This window comes from Mya arenaria, chromosome 3 (genome assembly GCF_026914265.1).
Source record: "Mya arenaria isolate MELC-2E11 chromosome 3, ASM2691426v1".
Taxonomy (NCBI): domain Eukaryota; kingdom Metazoa; phylum Mollusca; class Bivalvia; order Myida; family Myidae; genus Mya; species Mya arenaria.
Genome location: NC_069124.1, coordinates 39,259,090 through 39,284,902, shown reverse-complemented (window position 1 = coordinate 39,284,902; position 25,813 = coordinate 39,259,090). Strand labels below are relative to the sequence as shown.

Below are 25,813 nucleotides of genomic sequence, written 5' to 3'. Positions count from 1 at the left end.
AATGTAAGACATAGCACAGGCAGATCTTGTTGAATATGTACCAGCTCAAGCTATTTTTTAAACACCAGCTGTGTCACTTGGAAAGGCTATATGGTAGATGACTGTATGGTACACAGCTCAAGCTAGTATATAAACACCATCCATGTTACCTGTATTTGAACAATTGTTGGTACATGTATTGTAAATGCTTTACTTAACCACTCAGTAAGTGTAACATTTGTAAAGCTTTTTTAGTGTTGATGCTAACATCTCTATACCGGCCATTATTCACTCATAAAATGCTAAGTGAACAACTTCATATTATCAGTGAATGACTGTTGGCTGTTGTTTTTTGTCAGAAGTTTTTTCAGTCAGAATTCGCCCAGCAACCCTTTGGTAAAAACATTAACATAAACAGTAAGGAGCCACCTTATCTACAAGCCTACAACAAAATAGCATAAGATCAGCATGAATACAACAAAAAATCGTAAGAACAACATGCAAACAACAATATCGTAAGATCAACATGCATACAACAAAGTATCTTAAGATTGACATGCGTTCAACAAAATATCGTAAGATCAACATGCAAACAACAAAATATTATAAGATCCACATGCGTACAACAAAATATTGTAAAATCAACATGCAAACAACAACATATTGTAAGATCAACATGCCTACAACAAAATATCGTAAGATCAACATGCAAATAACAAAATCAACAGGCAAACAACAAAATATCGTAAGATCAACATGCAAACAACAAAATATCGTAAGATCAACATGCGTACAACAAAATAACATAAGATCAACATGCAAACAACAAAATATAGTAAGATCAACATGCAAATAACAAAATATCGTAAGATCAGCATGCAAACAACAAAATATAGTAAGATCAACATGCAAACAATAAACTATCGAAAGATTAGCATGCGAACAACAAAATATCATAAGATCAACATGCGTACAACAAAATATCGTAAGGTCAGCATGCGTACAACAAGATATCGTAAGATCAACATGCGTACAACAAAATAGCATGAGATCTGCATGGGTTGAACAAAGTATCGTAAGATCAGCATGCATACAACAAAATAGCATATAGTCGGGAGTCCATAAGGGGAAAAGTCGCTTATTTTTGACGGTCCATGGCATCGGAGAGTAGAATTTGGCATGCATGCTATATCTTAACTTTGATATGTTAGTAATCTGAAACTGCCCCATGCCATCCGAGATTTGGCCCTATATGCTCAGAATTAGGTCAAAGGTCAACTGAGTGCACTTTATGTACATGGTAATTGAAAAAAACATCATATCTTTGTCAGTTTTAGGTTTACAATAACCCAACTGGTATCAAAATGAAGCTTAGGCTTTGGCCTTTATTTGCCACTTACTAAATTTTATATACCTAATTTGTATACTCATGAATATTAATGAGAATGTCCAAAAAAGGGTGATTTTTTAAAAAATATAATAATTTATGGACAATAGTTTTGCAATATCTTCGTTATTTATGTTATTTATACAGTCAGACTTTACCAAAATAAGGATGAGATATTCCTCTATCAGTAAATATATACTTTTTAATATTTTGATGCATCATTTACATGCACAATTACTGCTTAAAGTGGGTGGGGTAACTTGACACCAAAATCTTGAAAAATCCAAATGTTGTAAAATTAAAAAAATCCGATGTTGTTTTCTTTTACATATGGTTTATGTATATAATGTGTATTAATTACCAGTATTTGTACATGGATCAATAACAATTATATAGGTCAAAGGTCATTCAAGTGCAATAATAAGTCAATTCAAGTCAATGTGTTACGTCGGGAGACCATAAGCGGAAAAGTCGCTCATTTTTGACGGCCCATGGCATCATAGAGTATAACTGATTCAATTCCATAATCGTATTGCCCAATATCAGCTGTGTGTGACTCCACACAATGCCACTGACAAAATCGAATGTGAAGGTGAGAAACTAGGTCAAGGGTCAAGTAAGTGCAAAATTTATTGAAACTCTACCTGTCTTACTCGATGTCGTTTAACTTTAAAACGCTTATATTTATCAACTTATATTTTGTTCTATATTATCATTGTATATATAGCTTTCTAGTAAATTCTCCAACAATGTTTCCAAAAGGTAGGGTTAAGGTCATTTAAAGGTCAACAAGCGAAACATACTCGAAAATTTTAGTATACATAATATGTTTTCTTTTTATTTAGCTTTATGCATCTTTATATTGGTGTTTAAAGGTAATACAAAACAGCCCATTGTATAATCTTTGGTTTCAGCAAAATTGGGCACTAGAATGATGTCGGTTACTATGGTTACCAACAAAGCACAAAACATTGCCCAGGTTTGCTGATTCAATGACTTATGTTTTGCATATCTTATATCTGTTTTATTTAATAAAATATGTTTTTTTTATTAAAAATATATATCAGTTCTATGAACATATAGCTTTTGTGAGGCCAACTTTTAAAGTCAAATAAGGTCAAGGTCAATGTACTTTCGAGGTCAAACACGGAAATTAGGAAATAAAACAACATCTATGTGTTATCAAGAATTATTTGCCTTTGTTATGCTGTTTGGTATTCGTAGAATGATTACTGGTCCAGATGTACCACTGCCGCAGTCATGGGATACCTTCCTAGCAATGGATGAGAACAAAGCAGATATTGCGAGGTTTCTTTCCGAGAATTTGGCAACAAGGGCAGACTCGTTACCGAGAGATCAAGAGCTTGTAACAGGAGGAGGTTACCAAAATGTACTCAAAGCTACATCCAACAGACGTGAAGTACCACAACTGTCATCGAACCAGGAAGAGGCAGACACGAGGATCATTATACATGCCTTAGATGCTGTAAGAGAAGGTTATGAGAGAATAGTGGTCAAATGTCAAGATACAGATGTACTGCTCCTACTGATATACCATCTTGGGTATCTAAACATCGAAATATGGATGATGGCTGGGACTTCAAAGAAAACCAAACTATACCCCGTGCATAGTATCGCTCAGAAAATACCCAGAGATGTGCACCTTAACATTTTGGGATTTCATGCGTTGACTGGATGCGACACAACTTCGGCCTTTAGTGGCATTAGTAAGAAGACCTGTTGGAAGACTTATGTTACTTGTCCTGACCTACTTTCGGATGTTGGAAGAGACAGAAAGTCAGATAAGGCAGAGAAGTTTGTATGCTTGCTTTATGGGACCAATGAAACCTCTGTTGATAATGCAAGGCATTCGCTATTTGTTAAAGCTAAGAAAACGCTTGAAATGCTCCCACCAACAACTGATGCTCTTGAATTGCACATTGCAAGAGCAAATTATCAAGCAGCAATTTGGATCACAGCTGATGTACCAATTGTTGATACAGAGATCAGATCTGTAGATACTAAGGCATGGCAAGATGGTCCTGATGGATTAGAAGTTGTCTGGAAACGATTACCAACAGTACCTGATGCTTGTATTGAACTGACAAGTTGTGGGTGTAAAACCAAGTGCAAATCTATCCGCTGCAAATGCTTTAAAGCGTCATTGAAATGTACACCAGCATGTGGGTGTGATGGCATCAATTGCGCTAATCCAATTGACACTTGAGTCTATTAACTATGCACCTTTAAGTAAGAAGTTGGAAAACTCTGCATATGCATTTGAATTTACACATGTCCTACACATAGGCAATTGTAGTCAACGCCTATTGACAGCATTGTAGGGAATGAATCAACTGCTCTTGACAAGCAAATGCTCAATTTCCAACAGTGATTGCAATGCAATTAAACAAGGAAATTATATTTTGCCTTGATTTTTATCAAGTTTTCCTAGTGGATACTCTTTACATAGATTGTGGGCAATACATTAACTGTTCATACTATCCTCGGCAAGCTATGTTTAGATTTACCAACAAGGAAATCATCTGATAAAGAATAATGAGTGTGGATGAGTATTGAACTAATGGCCGCATCTCAGTAAAGATGCATTAATATGCTAACAGTAATATCTAAAAGGTATTTCTTCCAAATAAGTACTGTAAAGTGCCATTATATTTGAGACTACATGTATTGACAACATTGTATGATATGAAGCATTTGCTAGTTGCGAGCAAACGCTTCATTTCTTAAAATGATTTAATTACAGTAAACAAGAAATGAAGTTTCAGTTGCCTAACTGTTAGTATTTTTATTTGAGTTTTTCATCACAGATAGGTCTAAGCATAGCTTGATGAGTAAATGGTTAAACACTAAACATTTCCTCGACGAGCTATGTTCAGACTTACCAACAATGAAAGTATCTGATGAAAAAAGGGAATGTTAGTGGCTACATGTTTAATCCTATGCCGCGTCATATCAGACGCATTAAGATTGTACCAGTAATATGTTATAGAGCTTTCTCACACAGAAGCGCCGTCTATTAATGCCTCAACATTGGATAACATTGAAAACATTGTAGGACATAAATGATTGCTCGAGCAAACGCTCTATATCCTTAAATGGTTTCAATAAATAAGAAAACAAATAATTTGTAATGCCAATATATTCATAGTTTTCATTTGAGTTTAACTTGTGGATCATTCTTACAAAAGCCTTCGTAGAAAATTGTAAAATGTTAACATGTTCATTTTAACACAATCAAGATTTGCCGATAAGGAAAGTGTCTGATGAAAAATATGTTAACATAGACCTGTTTTAAGTGTATTGAAATCATTTCAGCAAATACAGATTTTGCTCGAAACAATTAAGCAAACGATTCATCTTCTACTGTGATTTTAACAGTCATTACAAATGTGGCGATAAGGGCATTTCTGTGTAGAAAAATCATTAATAACACACTAAACATTGTTAACTTAGTTTGGTTAACAGTGCAAAACATAATAGTTATGACTGCTAGTGTTTTATGTATGTCTTTGCATTAATACATGCATACTTTAATAAATGACTTAAATTTACTTATTATTGCACTTGAATGACCTTTGACCTATTTAATTGTTATTGATCAATGTACAAATACTGGTTATTAATACACATTATAAACATAAACCATATTTAATAGAAAACAACATCTGAATTTTTAATTTTATAACATTTGGATTTTTCAAGATGTTGGTGTCAAGTTACCCCACCCACTTTAAGCAGTAATTGTGCATGTAAACGATACATCAAAATATTAAAAAGTATATGTTTTCTGATAGAGGAATATCTCATCCTTATTTTGGTAAAGTCTGGCTATATAAATAACATAAATAACGAAGATATTGCCAAACTAGTGTCCATAAATTATTATTTTCTTAAAAAAAAACCCTTTTTTCGGACATTCTCATTAATATTCATAAGTATACAAATAAGGTATATAAAATTTAGTAAATGGTAAATGAAGGCCAAATCCTAAGCTCCATTTTGATACCATGTGGGTTATTGTAAACCTAAAATTGACAAAGATATGGTGTTTTTTCAATTACCATGTATATAAAGTGCACTCAGTTGACCTTTGACCTAATTCTGAGCATATAGGGCAAAATCTCGAGTGGCATGGGGCAGTTTCAGATTGCTAACATATCAAAGTTAAGATATAGCACGCATGCCACATTCTACTCTCCGATGCCATGGCTCGTCACATTTTCCTCTGATGGACTCCCGACTAATAAGATCAGCATGCGTACATCAAAGAATCATAAAATCAGCATGCGTACAACAAAATGTCGTAAGATCAACATGTGTACAACAAATAATCATAAGATCAGCATGCGTACAACAAAATAGCGTAAGATCAACATGCATAGAACAAAATAGCATAAGACAAACATGCAAACAACAAAATATCATAAGATAAACATGCATTCAACAAATAGCATAAGATTAGCATGCATACCAAAAAGTATTGTAAGAGCAGCATGCGTACAACAAAGAATTGTAAGATTAGAAAGCGCACATCAAAATATTGTAAGATCAGCATGCATACAACAACATATCGTAAGATCAACATGGGTACAACAAAATACTGTGAGATCAACAAGTGTACAACAAAATATTGTAAGATAAAAGATCGTGAGATCAACAAGCGTTCAACAAAATATCATAAAATCAACATGCATACAACAAAATACCCTAAGATCAACATGCCTAAAACAAAAAATTGTAAGATCAACATGCATTCAACAAAATAGCATAAGGTCAGCATGCGAACAACAAAATAGCATAAGATTAGCAGTTGTACAACAAAGTTTCATAAGTTCAACATGTGTACAACAAAGTTAATAAGATCAACATGTGTACAACAAAGTAAATAAGATCAACATGCATACAACAAAGTAAATTAAATCAACATGAGTACAACAAAGTATCGTTAGATCAACATGCATACAACAAAGTATCGTAAGATCATCATGGATACAACAAAGTAAATAAAATTAACATGATGTCACCTTAGTGCAATAACTCAATAACTACATATAGAAGAAGAAGCAGATATTGCGTTCTTGCACTGTTGTTATTGTGTACTACGCAATATCATAAGAATAAGATGCGTACAACAAAGTTAATAAGATCAACAAGTATACAAAAAAGTATCGTAAGATCAGTTAAGCGTACGACAAAGTATCGTAAGATCGACATGTGTTCTACCCAATATCATAAGATCAACATGCGTACAACAAAGTAAATAACATCAACATGTGTACAACGCAATATCATAAGAACAACATGCAAACAACAAAATATTGTGATCAACATGCGTACAACCAAATATGGTCAGATAAACATGCTCACAACAAAATATCGTATGATCGACATGTGTACAACGAAATATCGTAAGAACAACATGCTTAAAACAAAATATTCTAAGAACGACATGTAAACAACCAAATATCCAAGATCGACATGTGTACACCTAAATAACGTAAGATCGACATGTGTGTAAAATGAAATATCATAAGATCAACATGCAAACAACAAACTATCATAAAATCAGCAAACGTACAACAAAATATTGTAAGATAAAATATCTTAAGATCAACATGCATACAAGAAAATATCGTATGATCGACATGTGTACAACGAAATATCGTAAGAACAACATGCTTAAAACAAAATATCCAAAGAACGACATGTAAACAACCAAATATCCAAGATCGACATGTGTACACCTAAATAACGTAAGATCGACATGTGTGTAAAATGAAATATCATAAGATCAACATGCAAACAACAAACTATCATAAAATCAGCAAACGTACAACAAAATATTGTAAGATAAAATATCTTAAGATCAACATGCATACAAGAAAATATCGTAAGATCAACATGCATACAACAAAATTACGTAATATCAACATGCATAAAACAAATTATCATAAGATCAACATACTTCAAACAATATATTGTAAGATCAACATGCGTACAACAAAATATCGTAAGGTCAACCAACGTATAATAAAATATCGTAAGATCAACATGCTTACAACAAAGTATTGTAAGATCAGCATGCGTGCAACAACATATCGTAAAATCAACAAGCGTACAACAAAATACCGTAAGATCAGCATGTGTACAACAAAGTATCGTAAGATCAACATGCATACAACAAAGTATCGTAATATCAGCATGCATACAACAAAGTATCGTAAGATCAGCATGCATACAACAAAGTATCGTAATATCAGCATGCATACAACAAAGTATCGTAAGATCAACATGCGTACAACAAAGTATCGTAAGATCAGCATGCATACAACAAAGTATCATAAGATCAGCATGCATACAACAAAGTATCGTAAGATCAACATGCGTACAACAAAGTATCGTAATATCAGCATGCATACAACAAAATATCGTAAGATCAGCATGCGTACAACAAAGTATCGTAATATCAGCATGCATACAACAAAGTATCGTAAGATCAGCATGCGTACTACAAAGTATCGTAATATCAGCATGCATACAACAAAGTATCGTAAGATCAGCATGCGTACAACAAAATATCGTAAGATCAGCATGCGTACAACAAAATATCGTAATATCAGCATGCGTACAACAAAATATCGTAAGATCAGCATGCGTACAACAAAATATCGTAAGATCAGCATGCGTACAACAAAGTATCGTAAGATCAGCATGCATACAACAAAGTATCGTAAGATCAGCATGCGTACAACAAAGTATCGTAATATCAGCATGCGTACAACAAAGTATGGTAAGATCAGCATGCGTTCTACAAAGTATCGTACTACAAAGTATCGTAATATCAGCATGCATACAACAAAGTATCATAAGATCAGCATGCATACAACAAAATATCGTAAGATCAGCATGCGTGCAACAACATATCGTAAGATCAACAAGCGTACAACAAAATACCGTAAGATCAGCATGTGTACAACAAAGTATCTTAAGATCAACATGCAAACAACAAAATATGGTAAGATCAGCATGCCTACAACAAAGTATCGTAATATCAGCATGCATACAACAAAGTATCGTAATATCAGCATGCATACAACAAAGTATCGTAAGATCAGCATGCATACAACAAAGTATCGTTATATCAGCATGCATACAACAAAGTATCGTAAGATCAACATGCGTACAACAAAGTATCGTAATATCAGCATGCATACAACAAAGTATCGTAAGATCAGCATGCGTACAACAAAGTATCGTAATATCAGCATGCATACAACAAAGTATCGTATGATCAGCATGCGTACTACAAAGTATCGTAATATCAGCATGCATACAACAAAGTATCGTAAGATCAGCATGCGTACAACAAAATATCGTAAGATCAGCATGCGTACAACAAAATATCGTAATATCAGCATGCGTACAACAAAATATCGTAATATCAGCATGCGTACAACAAAGTATCGTAAGATCAGCATGCGTACAACAAAGTATCGTAAGATCAGCATGCGTACAACAAAGTATCGTAAGATCAGCATGCGTACAACAAAGTATCGTAATATCAGCATGCGTACAACAAAGTATGGTAAGATCAGCATGCGTACTACAAAGTAGCGTACTACAAAGTATCCTAATATCAGCATGCATACAACAAAGTATCATAAGATCAGCATGCATACAACAAAATATCGTAAGATCAGCATGCGTACAACAAAATATCATAATATCAGCATGCGTACAACAAAATATCGTAAGATCAGCATGCGTACAACAAAATATTGTAAGATCAGCATGCGTACAACAAAGTATCGTAAGATCAGCATGCATACAACAAAATATCGTAAGATCAGCATGCGTACAACAAAATATCGTAATATCAGCATGCGTACAACAAAATATCGTAAGATCAGCATGCGTACAACAAAATATCGTAAGATCAGCATGTGTACAACAAAGTATCGTAAGATCAGCATGCATACAACAAAGTATCGTAAGATCAGCATGCGTACAACAAAGTATCGTAATATCAGCATGCGTACAACAAAGTATGGTAAGATCAGCATGCATACTACAAAGTATCGTACTACAAAGTATCGTAATATCAGCATGCATACAACAAAGTATCATAAGATCAGCATGCATACAACAAAATATCGTAAGATCAGCATGCGTACAACAAAATATCATAATATCAGCATGCGTACAACAAAATATCGTAGATCAGCATGCGTACAACAAAATATTGTAAGATCAGCATGCGTACAACAAAGTATCGTAAGATCAGCATGCATACAACAAAATATCGTAAGATCAGCATGCGTACAACAAAGTATGGTAATATCAGCATGTGACAACAAAGTATCGTAATATCAGCATGCATACAACAAAGTATCGTAAGATCAACATGCGTACAACAAAGTATCGTAATATCAGCATGCATACAACAAAGTATCGTAAGATCAGCATGCATACAACAAAATATCGTAATATCAGCATGCGTACAACAACATACCGTAAGATCAACATGCGTACAACACAATACTGTGAGATCAACAAGTGTACAACAAAATACTGTTAAATAAAATATCATAAGATCAACATGCATACAACAAAATAGCGTAATATCAACATGCATACAACAAATTATCATAAGATCAACATGCTTACAACAATATATTGTAAAATCAACATCCGTACAACAAAATATCGTAAGGTCAACCAACCTATAACAAAATATCGTAAGATCAACATGCTTACAACAAAGTATGGTAAGATCAGCATGCGTACAACAACATATCGTAAGATCAACAAGCTTACAACAAAATATCGTAAGATCAGCATGCCTACAACAAAGTATCGTTATATCTGCATGTGACAACAAAATATCGTAAGATCAACATGCGTACAACAAAATACTGTGAGATCAACAAGTGTACAACAAAATACTGTAAGATAAAATATCGTAAGATCAACATGCATACAACAAAATAGCGTAATATCAACATGCATACAACAAATTATCATAAGATCAACATGCGTACAACAATATATTGTAAGATCAACATCCGTACAACATAATATCGTAAGGTCAACTAACGTATAACAAAATATCGTAAAATCAACATGCATTCAACAAAATAGCATAAGGTAAGCATGCATATAACAAAATAGCATAAGATCAGCATGTGTACAACAAAGTATCATAAGTTCAACATGCGTACAACTAAGTAAATAAGATCAACATGTGTACTACGCAATATCAAAAGATCAACATGCATACAACAAATTAAATAAGATCAAAATGCATACAACAAAGTATCGTAAGATCAGTAAGCGTATGACAAAGTATCGTAAGATCGACATGTGTACAACAAAGTAAATAAGATCAACATGTGTACTACCCAATATCATAAGATCAACATGCGTACAACAAAGTAAATTAGAGCTATCACTGAAGGTGATTAATACCCCCGAGCGCCACCCTGATATGAAATTGCAGTCAACTGTTAGGAAAGCCAACCTATAAATGACAACTTTATTTTAGGGACTATCGTCAGTTATTCATTTTTTGATTATGTTTTTAAAAGATAGAAAAAAGGCTTTAAACAATATCAGTGATGCTAATACTGAGATGTTAATACTGATATATTTGTTGTTCTAAAGCACAGAATATACGATTGCCTATGATCATCTATAAATGAGTTAAGTTACTTTTTTTCAAGTTATGCTCCCGACAGGAAAAAAGTAACAAAGGGCAATAACTCTGTAATTTTCTGAAATAGAATTGCGGTTCTTGTACGCTGCACTTCCTCTCATTATAATCTATCACTGTATGATGTTTTATTAAATTCCATCCAATAGTTTTCAAGTTATGCTCCGGACAAGAAAAAGTAACAAAGGGCAGTAACTTTGTAATTAGCTGAATTAGAATCGCGGTTCCTGTATAATGCACTTCCACTCATTATGATCTATCACTGTATGAAGCTTTATATATTCCATCCAATAGTTTTCAAGTTATGCTCCGGACAAGAAAAAGTATTAATGGCCATAACTCTGTAATTAGCTAAAATAGAGTTATGGTTCTTGTGCACTGCACTTCCTCTCATTGTGCTTTACCATTGTATGAAGTTTCAATAAATTCCATCTAGTAGTTTGCAAGTTAATGTCTGGAAAAAAAAATTGACAGCAAAAAACAAATAAAGGGCAATAACTCAGTAATTAGCTGAAGTAGAGTTATGGTTCTTGAACACTGCACTTCCTCTCATTGTGCTTTACCATTGTATGAAGTTCCAATGAATTCCATCCAGTACTTTTCAAGTTATACTCCGGACAAAAAAAGTAACAAAGGGCAATAACTCAGTAATAAGCAAGAATAGAGTTATGGTTATTGTACACTGCACTTCCTCTCATTATGCTCTACCATTGTATGAAGTTTAATCCAATTCCATCGAGTAGTTTTTAAGTTATGCTCCTGACAAGGTAAATTGCAACGGACCGACCGACCGACCGACTGACCGACCACAGGGTGTCTCCAATATACCCCCTTCTAACTTCGTTTGTCGGGGGTATAATAAGATCAACATGTGTACAACTCAATATCATAAGAACAACATGCAAACAACAAAATATCCTAAGAACGACATGTAAACAACCAGATATCTAAGATCCACATGTGTACACCAAAATAACTTAAAATTGACATGTGTATAATGAAATATCATAAGATCCACATGCGTACAAGGAAATATCATAAGATCGACATGCGTACAACAAAATATCGTATTATCAACATGCAAATAACTATCTATCTTAAGATCACCAAACGTACAACAAAATATCGTAAGATAAAATATCTTAAGATCAACATGCATACAACAAAATATCGTAAGATCAACATGCATACAACAAAATAGCGTAATTTCAACATGCATGCAACAAATTATCATAAGGTCAACATGCGTACAACAATATATTGTAAGATCAACATGCGTACAACAATATATAGTAAGATCAATCAACGTATAACAAAATATCGTAAGATCAACATGCTTACAACAAAGTATTGTAAGATCAGCATGCGCACAACAACATATCGTAAGATCAGCATGCGTACAACAAAGTATCTTAAAGGGACTGTGTCACAGATTGGCACCAAAAAAAGTTTTTTTCTGTAACGAATCTCAGAACAATTATCTAATAGAATGTTACGCTTTGATATCATAATTGTAAAAAAGTACCAAAATGTAAAAAAAAATTGTGTCGGAGACCGGGTTCGAAACCCACGTCGCCAAAATTATAGTCCAACGTCTTACTCACTGAGCTACAAAGACTTATTCTCATCGGGTGACATAAATAAGCTATATACACCTACCTCGGTAATATCACGTGATAACACCGACTAGCCAATCACGCATAAGGAATGAATTCTACCTGGTAGACATACCCAGTAATCTTTTTTTATTGGAAAAATACGAAATAACTGCTAAACTTAAATAAATTGTAAACTATGTGGTACTTCAGTTAGTAAGTTTCAATGCATTGTACACATCGATGCCAAGTTTATGTCAGTTTTCGACAATTTTCTTTTTTTTTCACTATTTTATCATATGTGAGACAGCCCCTTTAAGATCAACATGCATACAACAAAGTATCGTAAGATCAACATGCGTACAACAAAGTATCGTAATATCAGCATGCGTACAACAAAGTATCGTAATATCAGCATGCGTACAACAAAGTATCGTAATATCAGCATGCGTACAACAAAGTATCGTAATATCAGCATGCGTACAACAAAGTATCGTAATATCAGCATGCATACAACAAAGTATCGTAATATCAGCATGCATACAACAAAGTATCGTAATATCAGCATGCATACAACAAAGTATCGTAATATCAGCATGCATACAACAAAGTATCGTAATATCAGCATGCCTACAACAAAGTATCGTAATATCAGCATGCGTACAACAATGTATCGGAATATCAGCATGCATACAACAAAGTATCGGAATATCAGCATGCATACAACAAAATATCGTAATATCAGCATGCGTACAACAAAGTATCGTAATATCAGCATGCATACAACAAAATATCGTAAGATCAGCATGCGTAAAACAAAGTATCGTAATATCAGCATGCATACAACAAAGTATCGTAATATCAGCATGCTTACAACAAAGTATCGTAAGATCAGCATGCGTACAACAAAGTATCGTAATATCAGCATGTGACAACAAAATATCGTAAGATCAGCATGCGTACAACAAAATATCATAATATCAGCATGCATACAACAAAATATCGTAAGATCAACATGTGTTCAACAAAATATTGTTAGATCAACATGCATACAACAAAATTTTGTAAGATAAAGAATTTCCATCTAAAAATACTTTAGAAACCAAATATCACCATTTCAGGAATGATCACAGACCTGTTTATTGACAAGTTCAAGTTCAAGGGTCAGAACATGAAAGGACGTGTGCCAGCTCTGCTGGAGGTCCTTGACAACTATGATCTGCAGACCCTTGTACAGTTCTTTGAGCAGAACTAGGGAAAGAAAAAGGACACTCTGATGTGAATTTGAACAAACTTTCTTTGAGGCTAGAAATAGTGGAAGACTAAATAATGACATAGTCTTATCTGGAAGTCTTATGCTACAGTTGTTTTGTATTTGCTCTCTGTTTACATGTAAGTAAATGGTATACAAATTTGGGAAAAACTTTGAAAAAACATCAACAATAAACATTACAAACTTACTCGATTATAATATCTTAGCCTGTTCAAAAACTTATTTCTAGTGTAACATGATATCCACATTTACTTGTACTTCTTGAGTTTCTGTCCTTGTTATAAGTGCTTAATTCATAGGAAATATTTTGTTGTGAGTGAATTGTCATTATTTAAAAGAATGGTCAAGATAATTATTTACCATACCTATTTATTTTATATGAGAATACTTCCCAAGCTCTTATGTAAGATGTTACTGTTAATGTGATAATAAACATTAACGTAAATGTATGTTATCATTAACAACACTGTATAAAAAAATATATATATTTCAAAGATTTCATTACCATTATATCTACTAGTTTTCAATATGTTCAACAAATTGTGGTTTATTCATTTTTCCTACTAACCTATTTATTAATATTAACTTTGTGTAAAAGGTTTAAGTTAGGTCTTTAAATTACATTATATTGAAATATATGTTGTATTGTGATTACACTGTGATGCAAGAATAAATCATTGAATGAAAAACAGTATTGTAATGCAGTGGGAACTTGTTAGGCTACGTTTACACTATGTTCCTGGTGGCCACGGCAGCCCCGTTTCAGACCACCGTGGAGAAAACGGGATAAACGTGAGACAGCGCTGGGGAACGAGATATGCAAACGTGACAGACCGTTATTGCCGTGCATGCCGGGCCAGAATTTTAAACTGTGAAAAAAATTGCCACGGCAGCCACGGTGTGGATGAGAAACTTAGTAGGTCGTAGTAAAACGGGGTAAACGCAATGACACGTGACAGTACGTGACAGTTCGTGACAGTACGTAATAGGCCATTACACAACTTATAAATCGTTCGTAGGGGGGCGGGAATCATATGTAATACCCGGCATCTGAAGTTCCTTTCCAGCTTTGTCACGTTGTGCTTCATTTTGTCACGGTTTTCACGGCAAGCTAGGGTGGATGATAGCCGTTTCGTTACGTTTCATTTGCGGTGAAAACACAAAATCTTCTTCACCTTGGGAATTCATGTTTACTAAGTATTCTGATACAGTTATTGCTGTTGCTTGGGGGATTTTCTTTATACCGTGGACACAAACGTAATCCAAAGCTCTGTGGTGTTCGCGTTCGATGCATAGGAGGCCTTGACAAAACGTGGAAAACGCATCAGACCTGGATGAAGACGTGAACAACGTGAGGGATCCTATCAGAACGTATCGGACCGGGACGCAACGTTCATGCATCCCTGGTAGACCGCGCCCGGACCTTAGTGCGCCTTGGACGAACCACTTTTTCGCCCCTACGGCTTGTCACGGTTACCTCGATAAAACGTGAGGAAACTTAGCACAACCTAACAAAACTTGTTTATGGAGACAAAAATGGCCAAAATCCCACGACGCAATACGTTTCGGGCAAACGGGGCTGCCGTGGCTACCGCACGGCTGTGAAACAGTGGCTCCAGCTCTTTTAGGAGCTGTGTATAAAAAAGAGCCAATGTCACTTCCGAGCGAGAGCAAATGAACGGATATCATCATAAAACATAAGTATGACTCGTTATTTTATCTAATATCACTATTATGAGGGCTTATTTGAGAAATCGGGGGATGCAGTGCCATATAAATATGTTTAATCTTCACACGTATTTCGGTTATTTTGTAAACATATTGTTTATGGCGTTATAAAACCGGTTCTCCCATCAAACACATGCATGTTTACAAACGAAAGTAGAACATTTTCATCAATATTTAGCCGATTTTGACTCAAGAAGCATACATTTAAGATAAAACCAGTATTACCGAGTGCTTTTATTTTGTCGGGAATAAAAATGACCGCCTGTTTACCGGAATAAGCATGTTTATACTCCTTTTCTGGGTTGAGCTGGAGCCAAAAGACAGGGAGCTGGAGCCAAAGCGTGGAGGCTGAGCCAATACGCTGTATAATAATGCACTCAACATGGGCATATTTGGAATAGTTGAAGTTCTGTATTTAAAACTAGTATTAAGATACTGTTATATTTTTTAAAATATATAATTAGTTATGAATATTTAATGCAATTCATCTGATAATTGGCATTGCAATCTCGGAAATGTCGATGGAGATAAACAATGATTTCACAACATCTATTTAACAAATATAACACACCACCGAGTGCCATATGACATTATAAGGACATATTAGGCATGGCTTGCTTGCTGATGTTGCTACGAGTGATGTACTGTCTCTCAGAACGCAAGCTGCCGAAAACTGCAATTATAAAGAACTAACCAGCAGCATTTTGAATGAAACGGCATTATGAATGATTAACATGTACACAATATGATGTTCCATACTATTATTCATATTATATTAAGATTTTAATCGGGTGTGGTGGGTGGGTAAATAATATTTTTTCGGTACTTTTCCCATGTGTTACTCCTTCGAAGGTTAGCGAGAAAAGAACGTGATGGGCTAGTCACGTGGTCAAGTAATCGGATGACCGGAGCGTTCCGCATGTTGATTTCCGGGCAACCACGTGTGTTTACCCGTATCTAGGAAGTATTTCCGAGAAATCGTAGATATAAACAGAAAACAATTTATTCCGTCTTAATAAATGAAATTATTTCCATATGTAAATAATTTTTATTATTAAATGGATTTGAATAAATCAGACAAACCATACAATAACTTATTGTTTATTATGTAACAAAACGAAACAACACCAGCAATGTGATTGTCCATAGCATGGCAATATACATATATATAGAAAAGAGATCATCAGAGTGGCGTAAATGGTCATGTGGCTTGTGACGTAAAATCCCGGCGCCAGTTGAACAACTTATGTGTATCGAAAGTGATTTTTTTTCGCCATGCATACACGTACAGTAAAACAAACAGACGTCCCTGACTTGACACATGTTTTGAATGGGCAGAAAAACACCACGCGATTTTCTGCCACATGCAAGTCTTGGGACTGACACGGAAACTAGCTTGACACATGGCAGGCCAGTGAACCAGAGCACTGGCACCTGCATGCAAGCGTACATTTATACACATGACACAACAAGCTTGACACATGTCTGGTCGGTGAACCAAAGCACCGGCACCTGCATGCAAGCGTACTTACACATATACACGTTTAATACTGCATTTCCTTGGTGTGGGGATTGCATTATATACTTGAATAAACAAACAGTTTTTGCGTTGGAAAGTACAATGTATTGACAATGTTACATGCAATTTTCTTGACCTGACTCCATCCAAGCCTTAAATCTTAGATCAACATGTACTTGGCCCAAGTCTTGGGGCTATGCGTTTTATCAATGAGAACTATAAATTATGTTCAATTTAGTGCCACTTATGATATATCATTCCGAATACAAAAACACTAGCATTTTCTTTAAAATCACTAGCATTAATATCCTATGTTATGATAAAACCATTGCCAAGGTGGTAATTTGAAAACACTAGAAATTTTATCTGGTCAGGGTTTGACATAGTCTTTTTAGGCAGCTGGACTTGTTTTGCAGTTACTTTGAAAATCTCCAAAAGCTAAACTGATCAAGACTGGAGCAAAATCCTCACAATACCAAAAGGGATTTTAAAGACTAACGAGATCATTCTCATATCACCAATACCATTAATTTTTATCTACAAACTTAAGTCAACATAAAAATGTTTTACATAAATATTGCAATGAATAAAACATATTGCAATAACATAGCAATCAAGCCTAAACATGAGATTTCAACATTTTCCAGATAAACAATAAATAAGTTTACTTAATAGTTTTCTCGATACTTACACAAGCTGGAAAATGGTCTCTTTTTTAATACTTCACATATTTCATGGCTTTCATCATTCAAAATAACATTTCGCTTGTTATTTCAATATTCAATGATTTGGTAAACGTTCATAAATGATGGTTAAAATTAAGATTCATACTAATCATGGCTACCAAAAACACCTGACTGACCAATTAGAATCCAATTTCGGCAGGGCTTATTGGTGGTTCAGTGAAATCAACCATGACCTCCCACAATCTGCACTGATCAACAGTAAATGCATTGTTTCCATTGTTCTTATTTTCATAAAGTTAGAAAACAACTGCAGTGAATAAAATTTATTCCTTATCACTGAGAGAAAGTTTAGAATGAACGAAGCCGACGGTTACATTTAGTGGGATATCAAATCCTACAAATGTATTCATCATTTTATGTAACCGTATTTAGTATGTTAAAGTTTTGAAAGTCTAAAAAGTTTCAATTTTTGTATATTTTGTGCTTCATTTAATTTCATTGAAATATGTTTTTCTTAGTGTTCAATCCCAAGCATACTTGTTCACATTTAGGCCACTCCAAATTAATGTTTAGTTCCTCGGATTTTTGCCAAAAAAAATTGGAGCGAGCGACGGATAAAAAAAAAAAAAATTTTTTTGTCAGTTTTCATAAAAACTGAAGCGAGCGAAGAGCGAAAAATATATTTTTCCTTATATTCAATATAAATAAGAATTTGAGATTGTTCAAAATAATTGCCCTTAAAGCCATTTTAATGCCATCTTGAACTGAGCCTCTAATGGACATTGGGAAAATGTCGGAAAACTATTTATTCATCCGTGTTTAGTACAAACATTATATGGATAAATCTAATTTCTTTTATAATTAAAACATACTTTAATAAGACGATCATTCATAATAATAAATAACCCTGCTTTTAGTAAAGTTTGAAACGACTTATATAAATCTACCTGAATCAGTTTAACATAATATGCAACTGTATTTAGACATAACTTAGGATTGATTTTGGATTTGTAAAAAATGATCACTTACACACTGGCATCATCAAACATCAGACTCCATATAACATAAGACTAAATTTTGTTTTTATTATCACAGGAAATGCAATGACATGTGCTTATTGAAACAAAAAGAACAAGGGTATTTTTCAGAGTACTTATTTTAGTTATTTAGATGTTTTTATGCACCAGCCAATTGTATATGCCCCCCCCCCAAGTCCAGAATAGCGGGGACTTTGACTTCCGGTCTCTCAAAACCCGGGTAAAATACCCGACCTGCAGGGACACACTGCTGGTAAAATCCCTGCCAAATGGCCCCGCAACCCCGAATACCTATATGAGGCCCATTCCCGACTATTTTTAATATGCCTCTGCTGTCCCTGGTATACCCCTGGAACAAGGGCGAGGGGTGGGCGGGGCAGTGGTTACAATTGACAAGTGCATTACAATCCCGGATTATGTTGCAAATAAAAACAAAATATAAGGTGATAAATTTAGGCTTACTTATGTTGAGGTATATCCAGACCAGTGTTTATATCGCTTTTTGTGAAAAGATGTGTGTTCAAAAACTGTTGCTTTGTCAGAATTTGATCAAAAATGAGCTTTGGACCAAACAATGACTCATGTTCCAGTTAAGTTGACCTGTGACATCTTCAGCATCGTCGTAACGAGGTATGATGTTGGTCCCTTGTATTATGACTTGTATAAAATGGTACTAAGTTGATCTAGTCCAAATAATTGTACGTTGACGGATTTTTTTTAGATTTTTGATATGGCAAATCCTTAGGGATTGGAAGAATCCCGTATAACACGTCTATTATTTTAGACTATAAGTTGATCATTCCGATTTCCATTCAAAACGAGTCACTAATTACACAATATAATCGCTACCGGTCTCAGATACATACTTTATTTCATAATGATTGCTTTAAATAATGATCCTTAAGTGCATGAGACGATCAACAATGACTTCAAGCATGCTCAAAACATATTTATTGTCAAAAATAAGATTTAATTTCCAAACTTCGAGCCACATTGTTTAGGGAGCAAGACAAATCGGCCTACTACCAAATCGGCCCCTAAGACGTTTCGGCCCTGCCATTTCGTCCCGTTAATTAAAATGACTCGAGACGTTTCGGCCCCTTAGTGATTTCAACAGAGACATTTCGGCTCCTTAATTTTATTTTTTTTCTTATCTTGAGTATAAAGAAAAACATTGTAGGTCGTCTTATAAATGTAAATGAGATCTGTAAATAAGTTGTAAATAACATCTTTAAATTTACAAATATGCATGAAAAAACATTGATATGACTGATATAAAAAATATAATTAAAATCTAAATAACTATTAACCCTGATTTTTAATATAAAATGTTAGAAAATCTAAGAAAGTTTATTTGTTATAACTGTTAATTATTAATTGATCATTAAAGACTTCAAAGAAAATGTGTCTTTGAACCATGCGTTCTTTACAAGGCAAACGGTAAGTGTTATGGGTGTGAAAAAGACATTCAAAGACGTGTGAATGAATAATAGTCTTTATTTTTTTAATGTTATTTACAGTTGATTAAAGAAGATTTGAGTAATATAAACACCGTAAGTATATATATTAAATCGTTCCTAAAATATTTGTTTTAAACGTGTTGCTGTGCTACTGTTAAATTTTCGTGTATTGGACATCATTAACGCGTTGTTGTTCTACTTTTATTTTATTGTGTAATGGAATTTTGTTAAAAATTGTAATGTCTGATTCGGATTTTGTATTGAGTGAGATAAGGTTGTGAGACCGTTGGCAGCATCGAGTCTGCGATACAGGTAGGTAGAAGTAATATGTTTTATAGACACAAAAAAAAACGTATATAAATGTATAACACTATCCAGGTATGGCTATGTTTACCCCTAAGTACTCCCATAACTTACGTAATTTAGATTAAAATGCACGTACCGCCAAAGGTATATCAAAGCTGTTGTCATTGACACTGGACTGGCTTTCGTGGTTAGACTGTCGGCTGCAAGCCGACAGTCTTTAGAGAGCGGTATTTCAGAAACGCGACTAGTCGCCTGACACGACATATTGAACATGAATATATTAATACACACCACCTGCGTAGCAACAGAACTACTTACGTGAATGTGGGGCGTCAAGTACCTGCTTATGTGTATTTAACGCGTTATTGCCTTTTTTTATGACAAACATTGCGTGTTACTCTTAGTATAGTTGTACCGTTGCAATTTGGTGAGTTTTATTGAACAAAATAATGAAAAATAATGAAAGTATAGCATTTACATACGAAGTCATTTTACCCTACATCCAATAGTAAGCTACACCACATGTTTGCACCCCGTGTGACGTCACACATATCCCGGCATTCAAGACTGACCCGGCAAACCCCGGCAAAGAACTTATTTTATGAATGAAAGCTTTTAAGAAATAAATCATACGCGGTTAAAGAGTTCATGTCATGTAATATTTTGTGAAATAGCTTTTATGTTTCAAATGATTTTTTTCAGCAGCAATCGAACTATTGTATTTGTTTGCGTAAATTATTTGGATTATACCTCTCACAGTGTGTCAACGGTATGCCTATTGTTATTTTGGACTATAGGGTGTAGTTTTTAAAGTCATACACAATATTGCGGCGATTATGCGGAAATGAAATTGAATGTTACTTCGAACACGTTCTTCTACAAAATAACGGACCTGTATTTAGTGCTATTGCTTTAACATCAATCGAAGCAAAAATGGCATCAATGTATGCGTCTAAAAATGTTAAATTTAGATGGAGACAATCCAGAAATGCTGCCAGGAAGTGATCGATTTCGGACACGAAGGTACATGTACATTAGTTCTGGCTTCCATAACTTTAATGTTGATATTTATTTTTTTGATGTTTACAACACATTAAAGTTATGGCGTACCCCCCCCCCCCCCCCATAGTAAAGTCAACCAGAATCAACTGAGTGTGATGATGCAATGCAATCACATCACCATGATGACGTCGATGGATTCTATTTATAGCATCGGTTCATATTGTTCATTTAGTTGAATCCAATTGCAGTAAGGCTGTAAATACCTTTTGATAAGTAAAAACAATTTATTTATTCCAAATTTGTTATCAGTTATTTATTAATTATTCGAAATAGAAAAAATAACAGCAAAATAAACACTAGGTCACATGGGTATTTTCTGAAAATCTTGGTGTTACGTGATTAAATTTGAACACAACTATGACCTAGATAAGGAATGCTTGTAATAGGATGTATTAAAATGCTAAATCAACTATCTTTAAAGCATTTTTTGGTTTTGAAAATGAGTTTGTGAACTACATTTTACTTCATTAACCTAAGGATACAGCTATTTTGTCTGTACAATGCATACAAGTGAAATAACAGCGTGACATAAAAATGTCACGAATTCTGGTAGGGTTTGGATACGGCGTTCTCTTCAGCGAACACATCCAAAAAGGTAATATATAACGTGTTCGCTGAAGATCTTTAGCTACATGTACATAAGTCTGAAATAGTAGACGTGTTATACGGGATTCTTCCAATCCCTAACGTCTAAACGGTTTTGTGCAAAAAGCGGGGTTGTTTGAAAAATATTGAAATTGTATTAAGTGAAGTATTTTATGGTTGAAATGGATAATAAAGTAAAGATTTATATTCATATTTTACCATTAAAAGGAAAGTTGACTGACACAGACAACAATTATGCCAAGTGGAACAACTTGACCCAATCATAATAATTCGGCCACCTCCGACAAGCTTCGAGATAATACAATCGTAACAACTCGGCCTTGGCCGAACAATCTGAACACCTCAGCCAGTATCCAACAGGGATTGACGGATCTCGAAGCTTACCAAAGATGGCGAGTTGTTACAATTGATGGCCGAAATGTTCCGATTGTTGTAAAATTGTGAACTGCAGCCTTGCAGGTGCCCTTCATGTATATATTGTTATGTTTTAACAGAATGAAAGGAAGAAAAAACCGTCAAACTCATAATTATTTGCTTGATATTACTTTTTGGTTACGGAATTTATATAAAATAACATTATTGCGCGGGCGCATCGCCCGGCGCATATATTGATTGTTTTAGAAGTGTCCCTGCATTCGGAACTCCTCGGCCATTTTTTTCAAAAACAACCTCGGATGTATTTGGACGGTTTACATACTCGAAAAGTGGTACGTTTAAGTCCGCTGCAAGTAGATCGCGTAGTAATTTTATTTAGCAGTTAAACTTTGTGACTTAACTCATGGGATTCTTAATTATGTTTGCAATAATACAATTCAATGGCAATCAATTTCGACTTAGATCAATAAATACAACTCTAAAACACTACATTTAATTTATGATATAATTCAAAATTTTACGAACTACTTCAACTGATGTACCTGCATACATCCGAGGTTGTTTTCGATAAAATGGCCGAGGAGTTCCGAATGGTGTCCCTGGTGCAATGGGCTTGCGCATGCGGCGTTTTCATTGTTTTGATCGCGCATGCGCCGTTTCTTACCGTCCGCTCTCGGATAATTCCGAAGCAGTTCGCCATTAGACTGGTTCCTGTTCGATTTTGCAATAGAAGATTGGTAATCTTCTAATATGTGAAGCTTTGAAAATATAAGGCAAATTAAAACCAGAGATTTTTTTAAATAACTCTTTTAGAGAAAAAATATCATAAATGCACAGTTGTTGAGAAAACTTCTGTTTTTTATTTAAATATTTTTACATAAAGGAATAAACCACGAATGCGCAGAATGTATCTTACAATAATCTTAGAAAATCGGTAAACCAGTCTATTATCTGATTACCCGGTTATGACACGTACGGGTCAGATGCAAGCGTCCAGTACACTAGGGATATCGAGGTCAACACGCTGGCGGTTGGGGAAGGTATTTTCATTTTCTTTTTACGTAGTGAACTGAAAAACTATTGTTATTTTATATTTATCATTTTAAAAGCAGGTTTCGTGTCTTTCGATTTAAACAGTAGCACGGTTTTTTTGCGGTATTCCTACTTTCATTTTGGACAACATTTGAAGGCTTTTCCAAATTGCGTCATTAAAACCAGAAATGATAGCCGTCCAATGAAAACGCTTCTTGCATTTCAGATATAGGCGAGTGTGCGGTCAAGGTCAAAATTGCGAGAGGGTGATTCGAAGTGAAATACCGCAACAAAAACGTTCGATTTGGACATTAACGTGTCTAACTGAATGAGTCATAATGGTAGGGATGATATTTCAAGCCCTTCTTCGTAATGCATGCGCAAAGTTTGCATGTCAGTCTGTATGTAACGAGTTTAAGGTGATTTTTTTCGTAGTAATTCAATTTTGCATCGTTTTCATTATGCACCAGTTATTATTTTAGACTAATGCATCAGTCAATTGAAACCACGCCCCCCCCCCCGGTCAGGAGAATAGCGAGGACCCTGACCATAGGTCCAGCCAATCTTGGCTAAAATCACGTCCTGCGGGGATGAACAGATTGTTTAATCTCGCCAAATGCCCCCGCACCCCAGGGGCCCTAGGTAAGGCCCATTCCCTGCTATATTTAAAGCGAGACATAACCATTCCATTCACCCGGCAATGCAGGGCCACCTGAAAGTTAAAAACATGGTCCATTTCCCCGGCTATCCCCGGTATACCCCCGGACCTTTGGGGTCGTGGTTACAATTGACTGGTGCATTAGTTTAAAATAATAAACATGTTTTACAGGATTGTGTCTCAATTACGGGATTCTGTCTCAATAAAATGTATATTTATCATCCTACATTCCAGTTTCTACCACAAGAGTTGTAAATATTGAACACAAAGGGCTTCATCTTCAAGATGAAAACTGCAAAAAATGGCCACCAACAATAATGGGCCAGGACTGAGGAGTTCCAAGAAATGAGTTATCTTCAGTCCACAAATATCAGTGCTGCCCCGCTGCCCAAAACCAGGTTTGTTCTCTTTCTTAGTTTCCTGTTAACTTTATGGTTTCAGAACAATAGCCAGCATTCATATTAAAAATGAAATCCCAAACCTTCTGCATTTTATGTTGTTATGTAACACAACTAAAGCTAGGCAAATATTTTGCTAAGTTTTTAACTGCAACTTTAAATAGCATTGCTTTTGGTATTAACATTCAACCTTTAATAAAACAAAAACATATGGATGTTTCAATGCATTTCAATAAATAATTGAATGTATTTACAATTATTCACAATTTCATATAATGTTTAAAAAAAAATAACTCTACAAGCTTACATTATTTCACAATATAATCTTTTTTTAGACATCATTTTGATATTTATTTCGCACAAAATAGAAAATACATGACCTATAAACAAGCCTTCCTAAAAATTAATAACATTTTTTCACTTTTTCTAACAAAATTGCTTAACTCAATAGCTGAATAAAGGAATGAAATCATTACTTGTATATAAATACTTAATCTTAATTATTATTCTGCAATTCATGCATCAATGTTTGATTTGTATTTAACCTGATTCAGAATTGACATCAAATTGCAAATTACCTGTCAATTCACATTTCGAATAAAGCTTATGAAATCAACCTTGAAACCTAACAAATTCACCTCAGTTTAATGTTTAGAGTTATTTTATTTCTCGTGTTTCATGTTATCTGGCCCAAATTTCTCAAAACTTCTTAAGCTTAACAGGCTTAAGTAGCTAATTTCAACTAGCCAAAATACATACTTAAAGAGAATTTTGATAAATGAATAATTGTTTATTCTGATAATCATGATTATAATTCCCATCTCAAGGGTAAAAACATTTAAAGAAGTTAACATTACGCAAATTATTGAAAACCAAAAAAAGTGAGCTTAGCTTAATCCTGTTATAAGGGGCTTAAGAAGTTTCGAGAAATCAGGGCCAGGTCTTCAGTGCTACATTCACTTATCATGATATCATAACA

General features: G+C 34.5%; 1 protein-coding gene and 1 long non-coding RNA gene across 3 annotated transcripts in view; both read left to right on the top strand.

The window, feature by feature from the left end:
* Positions 1 to 14,649, top strand: part of LOC128228033 (Bardet-Biedl syndrome 7 protein homolog) — a 47,906-nt gene extending 33,257 nt beyond the window's left edge. For both annotated transcript variants that reach the window (XM_052939066.1, XM_052939067.1), the window contains exon 18: positions 13,816 to 14,649. In XM_052939066.1, the coding sequence (XP_052795026.1) occupies positions 13,816 to 13,949 (134 nt within the window). In that variant the 3' untranslated portion in view covers positions 13,950 to 14,649. The remainder of the gene's footprint in view (positions 1 to 13,815) is intronic.
* A 7,008-nt stretch (positions 14,650 to 21,657) lies between these two features.
* Positions 21,658 to 24,717, top strand: LOC128226625 (uncharacterized). The gene is made up of 3 exons (XR_008259707.1): positions 21,658 to 21,726; positions 24,005 to 24,119; positions 24,671 to 24,717. It is a non-coding gene; the product is annotated as an uncharacterized LOC128226625 (long non-coding RNA).
* Positions 24,718 to 25,813: the final 1,096 nt, after the last annotated feature.